The sequence below is a fragment of the Cricetulus griseus genome, chromosome 2 (genome assembly GCF_003668045.3).
Source record: "Cricetulus griseus strain 17A/GY chromosome 2, alternate assembly CriGri-PICRH-1.0, whole genome shotgun sequence".
Classification (NCBI taxonomy): domain Eukaryota; kingdom Metazoa; phylum Chordata; class Mammalia; order Rodentia; family Cricetidae; genus Cricetulus; species Cricetulus griseus.
In genome coordinates this window covers 90721125-90735799 of record NC_048595.1, presented here as the reverse complement: position 1 = coordinate 90735799, position 14675 = coordinate 90721125, and the positions used below count along the sequence as shown (strand labels likewise).

The window sequence follows — 14675 nt, the reverse complement described above, 5'->3', positions numbered from 1 at the left end:
TCTATAACTCTACTTCCAGAGGATCCAACTCCTTTGCCTGGCCTTTGGGCACTATACACAAGGTAAACAGACATACATGCATGTAAAACACCCATACCCATAAAATATAAAGAGAAAAATGTCCCAACAGTTGAGTAAGTTGTTATTTGTTGGAAATGTTGGGCTAGGGCATGGAGGTTGCAAATGTTAATAATCTGTCTTACTCAGAGTAAAGGAAGCTTGTGAACAGGAAATGATGGCATGACCAAATGTGTGTTACACTGAAGGAAGAACTGAGGGTTCTGACAGTCCAGAGAAAAGAAAGCACACACACCATAGGTCAAAAGAGGAAAGCTTTTGAAACATTAGAGTTAAATCTTAAAGGTGTGGTAGACCAAAATTAAATCAAGAACAGATAAGCAACTTAAATAGACCTATAACCCCTAATGAAATAGAAGCAGGTATCAGAAATCTCCCAACCAAAAAAATGCCCAGGGCCAGATGGCTTCAGTGCAGAATTCTACCAGAAATTCAAGGAACAGCTAATACCAATTCTCCTCAAAGTATTCCACACAATAGAAACAGAAGGGTCATTGTCAAACTCTTTTTATGAGGCTTCAATAACCTTGATACCCAAGCCACACAAAGACACAGCTAAGAAAGAGAACTACAGACCAATCTCCCTCATAAACATTGATGCAAAAATACCCAATAAAATACTGGCAAACAGAATCCAAGAACACATCAAAGAAATCATCCACCATAATCAAGTAGGCTTCATCCGAGGGATGCAAGGATAGTTCAACATACAAAAATCCATCAACATAATCCACCATATACACAGACTGAGAAAAACAAACAAACACATGATCATCTCACTAGATGCCGAAAAAGCCTTTGACAAAATCCAACACCCCTTCATGATAAAGGTCTTGGAGAAATCAGAGATAACAGGAATATACCTTAACATAATAAAATCAATATACAGCAAGCTGACAGCCAACATCAAATTAAATAGAAAATCAATGCAATTCCTCTAAAATCAAGGACAAGACAAGGCTGTCCACTCTCTCCATATCGCTTCAATATTGTCCTTGAAGTTCTAGCTAGAGCAATAAGACAACAAAAGGAGATCAAGGGAATACAAATCAGAGAGGAAGAAGTCAAATTTCACTATTTGCAGATGATATGATAGTCTACATAAGTGACCCGAAAAATTCTACCAGGGAACTCCTACAGCTGATAAATACCTTCAGCAAAGTGGCAGGATACCAAGATTAACTCAAAAAAATCTGTAGCCCTACTATATACAGATGACACTTTGGTGGAGAAAGAAATCAGAGAAAATCACCCTTTACAATGCTACAAACAACATAAAATACATTGGGCTAACACTAACCAAAAAAGTGAAAGACCTGTACGGTAAGAATTTTGAATCTCTAAAGAAAGAAATTAAAACAAATACCAGAAAATGGAAGGATCTCACATGCTCTTGGATATATAAGATCAACATAGTAAAAATGGCAATCCTGCCAAAAGCAATCTACAGATTCAATGCAATCCCCATCAAAATCCCAACACAATTCTTCACAGACCTTGAAAGAACAATTCTCAACTTTATATGGAGAAACAAAAGACCCAGGATAGCCAAAACAACCCTGTACAATAAAGGAACTTCTGGAGGCATCACCATCCCTGATTTCAAGCTCTATTACAGAGCTATAGTCCTGAAAACAGCTTGGTATTGGCACAAAAATAGACAGGTAGACCAATGGAATAGAGTTGAAAACCCTGATATTAACCTACACACCTACAAACACCTCATTTTTGACAAAGAAGTTAAATTTATACGATGGAATAAAGAAAGCATCTTCAACAAATGGTGCTGGCATAACTGGATTCTGGAATGTAGAAGACTGTAGATAGACTCAAGTCTATCACCATGCACAAAACTTAAGTCCAAATGGATCAAAGACCTCAACATAAATCCAGCCACACTGAACCTATTAGAAGACAAAGTGGGAAATACCCTTGAATTAATTGCTTCAGGAGAAAGCTTCCGGAACATTACACCAGTAGCACAGACACTGAGATCAACAATTGATAAATGGGGCCTCCTGAACCTGAGAAGCTTCTGTAAGGCAAAGGACAGTCAGCAAGACAAAACAGCAGCCCACAGGCTGGAAAAACATATTCACCAACCCCATATCTAATAGAGGGCTGTTCTCCAAAATATACAAAGAACTCAAAAAGCTAGTCTCCAAAACACCAAACAATCCAATTAAAAAGTGGGGTACAGAACTAAATGGACAGTTCTCAAAAGAGTAATCTAAAATGGCTGAAAGACACATAAAAAATGTTCAACATCCTTAGCCATCATGGAAATGCAAATCAAAACAACTCTGAGATACCATCTTACTCCTGTCAGAATGGCTAAAATCAGAAACACCAATGACAGTTTATGCTGGAGATGATGTGGAGAAAGGGGAACACTCCTCCACTTTTGGTGGGAGTGCCAACTCATACAGCCACTTTGGAAATCAGTATGGTGACTCCTCAAGAAAATGGGAATCAGTCTACCACAAGATCCAGCAATTCCACTTTTAAGCATATACCCAAAAGAAGCACATTCATACAACAAGGACATCTGTTCAACGATGTTCATAGCAGCACTATTTGTAATAGCCAGAAACTAGAAGCAGCCTAGATGCCCCTCAACTGAAGGATAGACAAAATGTGGTACATTTACACAATGGAGTACTACTCAGCAGAAAAGAAAACAATGGAATCTTGAAATTTGCAGGAAAATGGACGGAACTAGAAGAAACCATTCTGAGTGAGGTAACCCAATCACAAAAAAGATAAACATGGTATGTACTCACTCATATGTGGATTTTAGACATAGAGTAAAGGATTACCAGCCTACAATCCACCCTGCCAGAGAAGCTAGTAAACAAGGAGGACCCTAAGAGAGACATACATTGTCCCCTGGAGAAGGGGAAAGGGTCAAGATCTCCTGAGCAAATTGGGAGCACGGGAAGAGGAAGGGAGGGAGCTTAGGAGAATGAAAAGGGGAGAAAAGGAAGAGTGAGGAAGACATGAGGGAGCAGAAAGGTTGAGACGGGGAAGAATTGAAGAAAACAAGAATGGAGATACCATAATGGAGACATTTTAGGATTACAGAGAAACAGGCACTAGGGAAATGTCTGGGGATTTACAAAGATGACACCAGCTAACAATCTAAGCAACAAAGGAGAGGCTACCTTAAATGCCTTCCCCTGATAATGAGATTGATGACTGACTTATATGCCACCTGATAGCCCTCATCCAGCAGCTGGTGGAAGTAGAAGCAGACACCCACAACTACGCACTGAAATGAACTGGAATCCAGTTGCAAAGAAGGACAAGTGATGAGCAAAGGGGTCCTGACCAGGCTGGTGAAACCCACAGAAACAGCTGACCTGAACATCCGGGAGCTCTTCCCCAGACTGATAGCTGGGATACCGGCATGGGACTGATTCAGACTCCAGGAACATGCAAGGAAACCTCGGAAAACTATGGGACCTCCTGTAGTAGTTCAGTACTTATCCCTAGCATAGGTGTAGACTTTGAGAACCCATTACACAAAGAAGGATACTCCCCAAGACACACGGGGGGTGGGCCTAGGCCCTATCCCAAAGGACACAACAGACTCTGATGACACCCTATGGAAGGCCTCACCCTCCAGGGGGATAAAAAAGGATATATGATAGGTAGGGTTTTAGTTGGGGGGGGGGTTTAGGGGAGGAGGGAAGGGAGAGGGAACTGGGATTGACATGTAAAACAATCTCGTTTCTAATTCAAATAAAAAAAAAAAAAGAAAAAGTGTGGTAGACACCCCCAGGCCCTGTGATAGAGGAAGGTCATTTCAAGGCAGGCCTACAGGAATATGGTGGTTTAAGAGAAAACAAAGCTGAAATTATTGACCACTGGGATGGGATATGGTAGGGTCCGGCCAAAAAAGGTTTATACACCTGCAGAAGGACTGTGTGCTGAGCTAAGGTTTCAGAGAAAAAGCAATAGTCTTGCTTCTGAGATTTAAAACTGGAAGGATCCAGATGAATATGGAAATAAGCAGCAAAGCACCTAGGATGGGTCCAAGAAAGGTATCGTGAGCAACTGCGGAGATGCATCAAGTACCACAGGGATGACAAGAGAAACAGGTGCTGATGGGAAAGACTAACAGTATGTCAAATGTGCAGCATCTACGAACAGTTTAAATGGAGTCATCCACTAGGCAGTGAGAACCAGAGTTCCAGGCAACAATCAGGGCATAGATCTGAGCAATAAAAACAAGACAATGCATTGGTGGTAAAAAAAAAAAAAAAAAAAAAAAAAAAAAAAAAAAAAAAAAAAAAAAAAAAAGTTTTAAGACTGAATGGCATCACCCAGAAATGGTGTCTGAATAGAAAAAGCAAAGCCAGACTGTTCAGTCTTTGCCAAAGAGACCCCAAAGGAGAAAGAAATGAATGTGTGTGTGTGTGTGTGTGTGTGTGTGTGTGTGGAGAGAGAGAGAGAGAGACAGAGAGAGAGACAGAAAGAGAGAGAGAGAGAGAGAGAGAGAGAGAGAGAGAGAGAGAGAGAGAGGGCAGAAGCTGCATCAGCAGAGTGGTCAGTGGTGTCCATGTTACAGACAACAAGTGGAGTAAGGTCGGGGTTAACCACTGTCCTCTGGCACCAGAATGCAAGCCAGCTGGCAGTACTCTGCTTGAGGCACTCACATTGTTGGTGAAGAGCTCCAGTACAAAAGTGGCCACACTGCCATTGATGCCGATGAAGAGGTTCACACTTGTGAGGACAACATAGGCAGTGCTGGGGATCTTGAACACAAAGGAGGCTGGGTACATGAGAGGTGTGATGGACCACCTGGTAAGGCACAAACATAAGCATCCATTGGAGTCTTCTGCCCTTCCTCTAGTGGTGGGTATCATATGCCTTGCCCACTGGGAAAATCCTCCACCCGAAATTGCCTTACCCATACAGCAAAAGCAGAAGTGCTAGGACAGGCAGGTTGGTGGAGGACACATAGGACTTCTGCTGGAAGCAGATGAAGATGATAATGACCAATGTAGCAGGAACCACATAATTGCACTAAAAGAGAAAATAAGAAAATAAAGTTGACCCCCAAGTACATCCCAAGTCTTTACCATCATCAGACAAGAAAGGACAGAGAAACATGTTGGAGAATAACTTTGAATTAATGAAGCCACATAAACTATTAATCAAAATTCCGGACAATACAGTTTGACAAGCATTTTACCCTTGGCTGATTTTATAAACTGCATGCCCTTTCTGTCTTTCCTACAGCTAAGCCACAGTGTCACGCTCAGTAAACTTACTGAAGGATGGATTCTCAGGCAGAGTCATTTCAATTTCACAGGAGGCAAATGAGCTTCCATTATTCTACCCAGAGATGATTGTGTCTGTTTCATCATTAATGCTATATTATGGTCTGCCCAAGTTCAATATCACATGTAATCTATTTGTGAGATAAGCACTCATAACATGAATGTCAAAATTGTTTCATCACACCGAGAATAATTTTACAGTCTGTCCTGACAGTGCTTCAAGCATTAAAATGAAGAAATAAAGACTTGACCCAGGGACAATTATGAAAATTCATAGCTGACAGAGAGTGGGGGGGCACATGAATGGAGGTAATAGTATGTTGGCAGATAATAGAAGAATAGCAGCTTCAGGCTGCTTTAGTCCCATCCTACTTACTGCATTTATCAAATCTCTAATAAAAGATAGGCGGCATATTCTAGGCTCTCAGACAGGGAGGGACAGAAAACACGAGAGAGTACAGGTTATATCCCTAAGGTCATGGGATTGCTCTTTTACCTCTAAATGACCCCTGCCTGGTACAGCAGACACCTTCAGACATGTGAGCACTCAGGTGTACTTTAAATGAATGAATTGCTGGATGATGATAAAAGAAAGCAAATGGATCCTGGCAAGATGCAGGCTAGCAGTAGTAAAATGAAGTGTTCAGGTTCAAAACAGTTGTTTCTGTGCATTAGCATAGAATGAACAAGACCACAATTAACAGTAGTTCATCTGAAATAGGTTTCAGTTCACTACCAAGTTGAAATAAGTCAGTGCTACTTCTCAGTGCCATACCTAGAGCTCCAGTAAGAAGTACGCTATAAAGATTAGCTTTCTCTTGACTCCGTAACGGTTCAGACCATGGCCTGAACACAAGGGTTATTCTGGGCTTTGCTTTTTAAAGGGAAGATTATTAAGTGGAGCATCAGATCAGAAGAGTGCCAGGTCTCAGAGACTTGGCGTAATTAGCATACGCAGTCTCATTATCTCCATCTTCATCACTCATATCCGTACAGTGCATTAGAGATCGTGTGTGTGTGTTCTCATATATCATATTGTCTATGAGAAAAGTTTGTCAAATCAGAGTTGTCTTTAAACATCTGAGGAAATATTTGTTGGAAAAATAATTATATCTGCTTTGGGTAGTTTAGAATTAATGAAGGCCATAGGGAAATAGAATTAAGCTCATTTATGAATAATTGGAACTTTAGAGTTTTATGGAGTCCTTTATGTTGATCCAAACCAAAACAATATAGCATAGTCAATGCAAAAATATACTGCAATGGATGGACAAGATGCTGATACAATTTATGGAGTTTTCAGTGGCAAACAGCTTCCCTGGTAAGGCAAACAAACAAACAAAACACAAAAAAACTTATCCTTGATGGGGAATGTACTTCTGTGCTTGTTCATCTCATTAATTATTGAATAAATTACTGTTTGGCCAATGAGGCAGCAAGTTAGACGGGACTAGTAGTCAAGGAGGATTCTGGGAAATGTAGTAAGGAAGTGGTGATCCAGGCAGGAAGTGACATAGCAGAGAGACTCATATTTAAGCAAGGACAAGCAGGAAGTGGTTCCCTTTCCCCTTCTGCCTTCCTCCAGAGTCACCATGTGATCCCTGGATGAGGACGCCAATGGAAGGCATCCTACATAAGATAAGTCTTATAAAATACATAGATTTATGATAATTAAGGCTGAGCTAGCAGATGAGAAATCCTAGTCATTGGCCAAGCAGCATTTGTATACCTAATAGAAGTCTCTATGTATTATTTGGCGCCCTAACACAGCGAGTGGAACTCAAGAGGGTGGCAGAAAGATTTATCATAACATGTCCTGACACTAGGTTAAAAACCTATCAGATAAGTTAGAGGTACTGGCTTGGGTTTTAATAAAGTTCTTTCAATTCTAGTCTCATTTTTAGAGTGTTCTGGCTAGTCTTCTGTACACTGGACACAATGCCTCCATAACATCTGATGGTAGGGCATTTTCTTAAGTAGTGATTGATAGGGGAGGGTTCAGCACATTGTGAGTACTGCCATCCTTGGGCTGGTGGTCCTGGTTTCTATAAGAAAGCAGGCTGAGCAAGCCATGGGGAGCAAGTCAGTACGCAGAACTTTTCCATGGATGCTGCATCAGCTCTTGCCTTCATGTTCCTGCCCTGTTTGAGTTCCTGTCTTGACTTTCTTTGATGGTGAACTATGATGTGGAAGTATAAGCCAAATAAGCCATCTTCTCTACAAGTTGCTTTGGTCATGGTGTTTCATCAGCAATAGTAACCCTAACTATGATAAAGGGTTATGTATGCACCTATCTGTATACATGTGTGCAAAAGGTCACAGAGACAAGAAAAGGGTGTCAAATCCTCTGGAGCCAATGTGGTGTGGGGAAGTAAACTCAGGTTCTCTGCAAGAGCAGCAAATGCTAGAGAGAGAGTGTGTGTGTGTGTTTTCACACAAGAAATATGAGGTGACAGTTGGTAGCAACCATAGTCATAGTCACAGTGGTCAGATGGTCCCATGATGTGCAATTAGTTTTAGACATTTGGTGTCCTGGAAACATTCAGATCTGCCTCTCCCTTTTTCTATTTTATACAATTTTAGACTAAATGGGACAATTCCTAGTGTCAGTGACAAGCTGTTTTTCTTTATCCCCATGAATCTACAGTCCCCATTGAGATTCAGACAGAGACAGACGGCCCTGTGTCCTCACCATATCCCAGACAAAATTGGAGAGCCAGTAGATGACGGGCTTCACCCCGCTGATGAACTGCAGGTGCTTGGCTTTGCTGACCCGCTCCTGGATCAGGAACACAACAAAGCTGGCTGGGACAAAGGACATCGCAAAGATGACACAAATAGACACGAGGACGTCGACAGATGTGGTCATTCTAGAAGGGAAGAGGCAGTAAAGATGAGAGGAACCTTTGATGCAGCTAGGGACACAGTAAGGTAAACAGATATAAACACCACCAAAGTGAGGCAGGACAAATGCACTCAGCAAGCATTTATCTCAGGGTTCCATCTAATTACTTTCAAGTAACATTTTAAAAAACAATTCAAATGCAAAACTGGTCCCCAATAATGTTAAAATGAATCCACACCCATAATGAAAATACAGAACAAAAGTTGGGCGTGATCTAATGGTGTTCACTTCTCTCCGGTTTCTAACCTTACAGAAGTGAGTTGAAAAGTTCCATATATAAAGAAGCTAGTGTGGTTTGAGACCTATTATGAATGTGCAAGCAATCTTATTGGGAAGCTACTCATACAAATTAATCATGGCTATAATAAGCAGAAAACAATAGGATGTGCATAGCAGACTACACATATAAAAAGTCATATATATTAGTCTAACACATACAAAAAGCCCATTATGCACAGTCTAGTAAAGATTAATATTCTACAGTAGTTATATAGTAATGTACCATTCCCATTTCTGAGAGGGGAATCTAACGTGTTGATTACAAACTCTGTCCTGGGGACTGGCTTTAGCAATTTATACAAATTACCTCATTTAATATCTCATACCTAAGAAGCTAGGCACCAAATTCAAATCTAGATTCCTTTACTCCAAAGACTGTACTGACCTTAAAATTCACACATATGTACAACAAAACACACATGAATATGTGTGTGTGTGTGCCACTCTCACACACACATTTCAGGAAATAAACCGTTAAATGTGTGTTTCACTTAATTACAAAAAAACCTGATTTTCAAGAAAATGAAATATGAATGAGTTAATTAGTTTAAGATTGTATTAACTATGTTTAATTCACTTTATGTGAGTTCACCAAATGTGATGATTTTCACAGATCTGGTCTTCCTTCTTCAAGTCAAGAAAAACTGGCAGACAATCTGTAAACTGGCCATTTTCTGCCCTACCCTGGATAGGCTCAGGCTTATACAACACAATTATCTCCAGCTGTCACAACCAGCTTTCCCTTGGTGCATGGATCCCCTGACACCTTCACACATAGTCATTTAGACACACTTACAGAGCCACCTCCGAGAGCTGCTGCTTGGTGAGATTCAGAGGATGATTGAAAGCAGTAATCCCATACTGGCTTGGATTCTCTCCCTTCTGTAGGTTGGCCCGGAGAATGGCATTGTTGATGACATTCAGGAAAGAACTGATAGCGTGCCAGCCCTTGTTATTGAACCACACCTGAAGTAAAACAGACCAGCTTCAAGGCAATGCTGCCAAACTGTGCTCCCAGAAGCAAGTGTGTAGACCTAAGACATGCGTGGAAACTTCAGAAAGAGATTCAGCGTTCCAAACAAAAAGTGTTATCAACACAGGATCCAGTGACCACTGGCCATCAGACCAGCATTGTGTGAAGACCTTAAACTTTCAAACAGGCCCCCACACAGTGTTAAAGATCGCCATGGTTACTGTCTATCTGTTCCCTAGCAAACTGACATTTAATATAGGTTAAGTGGCTTAAGGCAAAGATCACATCAGTTCCCACATTAAGTTTGGTGGCAAAAGAAATTCTCTTAATGACTACACTATATCATCTCACTGGTAAAGTCAACAGTTTGCTCTTTTCTGCCACGAATATCCCTAGCAACTTGACCATAAGACTCCGAGGAACAGAGGACCACTGTTTAATAAGAAGGTAGCAGGACACAGGCAAGGGCATACCTTGACATTGTTTTTCGTATCCAGTCCTGTCATGAACCTTCCCAAACTGCTGAGAAACCGATCTGCGGAACTGTCCTGTAAACGATATAATCCTACCTCAGTGCTGTTTGTTTGCAGAGATAGGGGTGGTAGAGAGCAAAGACAAAACCACATGTAGATCATGACCGCCACCACTTCATTCATTGAAATTAAATCTAAAGTCATTACATACATGGTTCCTGAGAACCATGTAACCATGTAACCAAAGTCTACAGTGCTAAAGTTGCCATGATGCTACATCATGAAACAATCATACACACACACACACACACACACACACACACACACACACACGCACACGCACACGCACACGCACACGCACACGCACACGCACACGCACATGCACACACACACACACACACACACACACACACAAATCCCCTAATTTAAATCCCCAAGATTCTGGGGCTGCAGAGATGAATCAGAGGTCAAGATCACTGTTCTTCCAGAGTGCTCAGGTTCAATTCCCAGCACCCAAATGAGGGCTCACAACCCTTTGTAACACCAGCCCAAGGGAGTCAATGCCCTATTTTGGCCTTTGTGGGCACCGGGCACACACATGGCACAAAGACATGCACATAAGTAAAAATAAAATATTAAATTTCCAAGATTCTTCAGGGTCTCTTGGCATCATCCTAGAACTCAAACCCACAGTACATGTAGATGCATCCTGTGGCTTAAAGGAGAGCTATGTACTTATGGTTTGAAAGAAAATGACTCCTGAGGGATTGACACTATTAGGAGATTGGACTCTGTTGGAGTAGGTGTGGTCTTGTTGGAGGAAGAGTGTCATTTTGGAGGCAGGCTTTGAGGTCTCCTATATCCTAAAGCCACAGCCAGTGAGACTACTTGCTGTTGCCTGCAAGTCAAGATACAGGACTTAGCTCCTTCTCCAGCACCATGTCTGCCTGCACACTACCATGTTGCACCATGATGATAATGAACTAAGCCTCTGCAACTGTAAGCCAACCCAATTAAATGATTTTCCTTATATGAGTTGCTGTGGTCATGGTGTCTCTTCACAGTAACAGAAACCCTAACTAAGACAGTTCTCTAAGTCCAGCACTGCTGTCCAAGACTCCAATAGCCATGTCACCTGACCATATAACAACAGTCATTTCAACTTGGGAAACCTGAGATAGAGCGAAATGAATATGGGCTTATCATGTCTTGAAGACCAGCCTACCAGCCTAAAAAATAAATTAATTCATTTTTCCTATTTCCCGTTTAGTCAAGGACTATTTTAGGAAAGTATATGAAACCCAAATTCATTTAAATCACAGGCCCAACTTCATCAACTTGGCTGTTGTAAGAGTTATTAATCTGAGTTCATATTTAACCTACACTTTCAGAAGTGTGTGTGTGTGTGTGTGTGTGTGTGTGTGTGTGTGTGTGTGTGTGTGTGTGTGTTGGGTATGAGTAATCTGGTCTTTCTGAAATTGCTTTGTATACAAAAATGTTCTGAACATTAAGTCCCTACCACTACTCCTGTGTCCTAGCAGGTCCAGGCCCATTTTTCTGACATGTCTCAGGATGGATGTTATACCTTGGTCAGCTTCAAGAGTTTCTTCACTTGCTTGATAGCATCATTAACTTCTTGACTTGGAGGAAGTGCTTGAGAATTACTGACACCCAGGGAAAAGCCGCCATACCTAAAAGAAAAGCTTGCCATTAAAACCCAGGCAGTGAGCCCAAGCCATTACTCAGCAGCAGATACTGCAGCGCACAAGGTTCTTTGAGAGCCATATCTTATTCAGACTAGGTTCAAGGTTTGGCTAAGGACAGTTCCATGTTGCCTCCTCTTGTGAAATGTAGCCATCTGAATTCTCAATATTGCTGCTCAGCAGGGAAGGCCTGAAGCTAGTGACACAGATTAAGGCATCCATGTCACAGATGGGATGCAAAGGCTAGCGGTGATGGGCACAGTCTTGAAGTCCAGGTAGGGACTACAGTCAGGCCTTGTCTTCCACAGCACAGGAACCACTATGTGGGCTTGCGATTGCTCTGCCTAGAGTTCCAGGGACCCTGAACCCTGGAGAAAAGTCAGAGAGGAAAACTGGAACTTGAGAACAGAACCTTTGAGGTCTCTCGGGCAGCTACATGGGCTACTCGTTTTCCCACATTTCACAAGCTGACTTCAAGAATGCTTCTGTCCCACTCTCATGGGCTCCTTCAGAATCCTGTGTCATCTGAAAGGCCTGAAAATGTTTCCTTGAGTTCCTAGGCACCTTTGGGAATCTCTTTGGGGGAAAATACAGCTAGGATAGGTTTTGCTCTACGACGTTTTATTTCAAGTCTCTAGAGGCCCACAAGAGATTTCTGAATCTCCTCCAGGAAATGAGTATGTCAAATATTTCAGAGGCTTCTGGAGTGATGTACCATGAATATTGTGCTACACAAATTCCACCCCCCATGGTGAGGTAACACCCAAGTATGTGCACATGGCAAACAGTCCCCAAACATAGAACTCTGTCTTGATCCAAGAATCCTACATCAAAACCATTCTCCTGAGATTCAGAGTGACAGGGAGAATAGAAAGAAGGGATCGACTTACCGGAACTCATTCACCCAGATCTTATTCTTTAAGCTGCAGAAAGACAAACCAAAAATCAGGTCCAGAAAGTATGGATCATATTGATGACGCAAAGGTAATCATCTGCCTGAGGACAAAGTTCAGAGATGGGAACAATCCTATGACCAGCACTGTAGGGTCATACCCATGTAAGGAGGGCCACTCTCAGCATGTCCTGTCACTGTCTCAGAAACCTTACTCATTTGAGAATCACACAGTAAATTAAGCAAATTTAAAATCCACCACACAGGCAGACATGGTGGCGCACGCCTTTAATTCCGGCACTCAGGAGGCAGAGGCAGGTGGATCTCTATCAGGCCAGCTAAAAATACATAGTGAAACCCTGTCTAAAATTAATTAATTAATTTCAGTTGTGAATCCCATGTGGAGAGGTTACAGCTCTGAGAAATGCACCCTTGTCATTTGAAGTCACTTCCAACAGGGACATGCCCCCTGACCATAGTGATAGGAAGGGGACACATTTTCTGAGCACTGACTAAACACTGGGCACTCTGTGGTCATGTCCTGGGAATCTACAAGTCTCTTTAAAGGTTCCATGGGCAAGAAAACCTACCATGTCTGCTCTGACCTTGCTTCAGCACACCTCATGTTTATGGAGCCACCCACGAGAGAGGACCTAAAGTTCTTTGCTTATGTCATTTCACTTAGCTCTCACCACGAACTTAAGAATGCAGCACTAACATCACATTTTACATATGTGAAGACTTTACAAGAATAATGGGCCGACCCTGGTCAAACAGCTGCTGAGGGTCAGAATTCAAATGTGAGTTCACATTTATCATTTATTTTCATTCTGGAGCAGCAGCCTCATCCTCTAGGTTGAACTTTTAAGGTTCACAATGTCCTGTATCATCTTGTCTCCTTGATATACTGTGCTAAATTCCCCATAGAACCACAATTTTTAATAACAGAATTAAAATAGCACTTGTTTAGTAATGGCAATAATAAAAATATTTATCTGCATTTTTCTGTATTTTTAAAATTTAAATTAGAAACAATCTATTTTTACATGTCAATCTCAGTTCCCTCTCCCTCCCCTCCTCCCCCACCCCCCACCGACCCACTATCCCATCCCCCTTCTACTCCCCAGGGAAGGTGAGGCCTTCCATTGGGGATCTTCAAATAACAGAATCACAATTTTCCATTCCTCTACCACTCAAGTCTACATCTGCAGCCTTTAACTTCTCTGCTCAGCGATGGTAAAGAACAAGCCAGGTTTCAACAGGAGATACCTTTTTGCAATGATCTGCACATACGTCTTCACCAGGTAATCTGAAATGTTTCTTCCCGTCAGGTTCTGAAGGATGTCTGCAGTGTTCTGTTTTCTCTGTCATCACATAAAAACCAAGATCATGTGACTTTATAGATAAGAATCAGGGCAGAAAATAGACAACAATAGGGACCCCAGGGCCCAGGCAAGATCTTCAGCCACCCACCACCAAGACCTGGCCTATTCTGCCATCAGTAACCGTCCCTCACATGTGCCAAGCCAAAATTATCCCCAGAAAGTATTCTGGATATGTAGGTAGGATTCTCCACATTACCAGAATATTTAGGAAGCATCACTATAAACTGCCCAGTGAATTCTTTTGTACATTGGATTATGTTGGATCAGGTGATTTTAGGATGGCAAGCAAAACTTCTTTAAGTTTATACATCCACTAAAAATCACCTATCTCCACCATCCAACTTGGATTCTGGATTCTGATGGAATAGCAGGGAGATATCACAGCATCCTGAAATTTTTCAGGAAAAAAAAAAACAAAAACAAAAACAAAACAAAAAACCCTCAGATCTCCCTACCAAACTCAGAGCCCCAAAGAATGTCAGAATTGATAAGATACACCTAAATTTTGTGGTCCACTTCCTTATTCTTAAGGAAGAAACATAGCCACCAGCCTGGTTGTGGCAGAACCAGGGTAGGAAGCAGGGCCTGTGAAAGTGCTGTGACAGGCACTGGCCCAATGTAGTTCAAAGCTCTTTCAAAACCTACTCGTCTTTCTCAAGTAAGATCAAGGGTGAAATGACCCTAGCATCACACCACACT

The 14675-nt window shown here is 41.8% G+C and overlaps 1 protein-coding gene across 1 annotated transcript in view; it reads right to left on the bottom strand.

Moving 5' to 3' along the window:
• Abca1 (ATP binding cassette subfamily A member 1) overlaps positions 1 to 14675 on the bottom strand; it is a 128882-nt gene that overhangs the window by 13858 nt on the left and 100349 nt on the right. The window contains exons 32-39 of the mRNA XM_027403085.2: positions 13861 to 13955; positions 12590 to 12622; positions 11582 to 11687; positions 9997 to 10071; positions 9347 to 9516; positions 8059 to 8236; positions 4994 to 5109; positions 4740 to 4884 (exon numbers count right to left, since the gene is read on the bottom strand). Coding sequence (XP_027258886.1) covers positions 4740 to 4884; positions 4994 to 5109; positions 8059 to 8236; positions 9347 to 9516; positions 9997 to 10071; positions 11582 to 11687; positions 12590 to 12622; positions 13861 to 13955 — 918 coding nt within the window. The remainder of the gene's footprint in view (positions 1 to 4739; positions 4885 to 4993; positions 5110 to 8058; positions 8237 to 9346; positions 9517 to 9996; positions 10072 to 11581; positions 11688 to 12589; positions 12623 to 13860; positions 13956 to 14675) is intronic.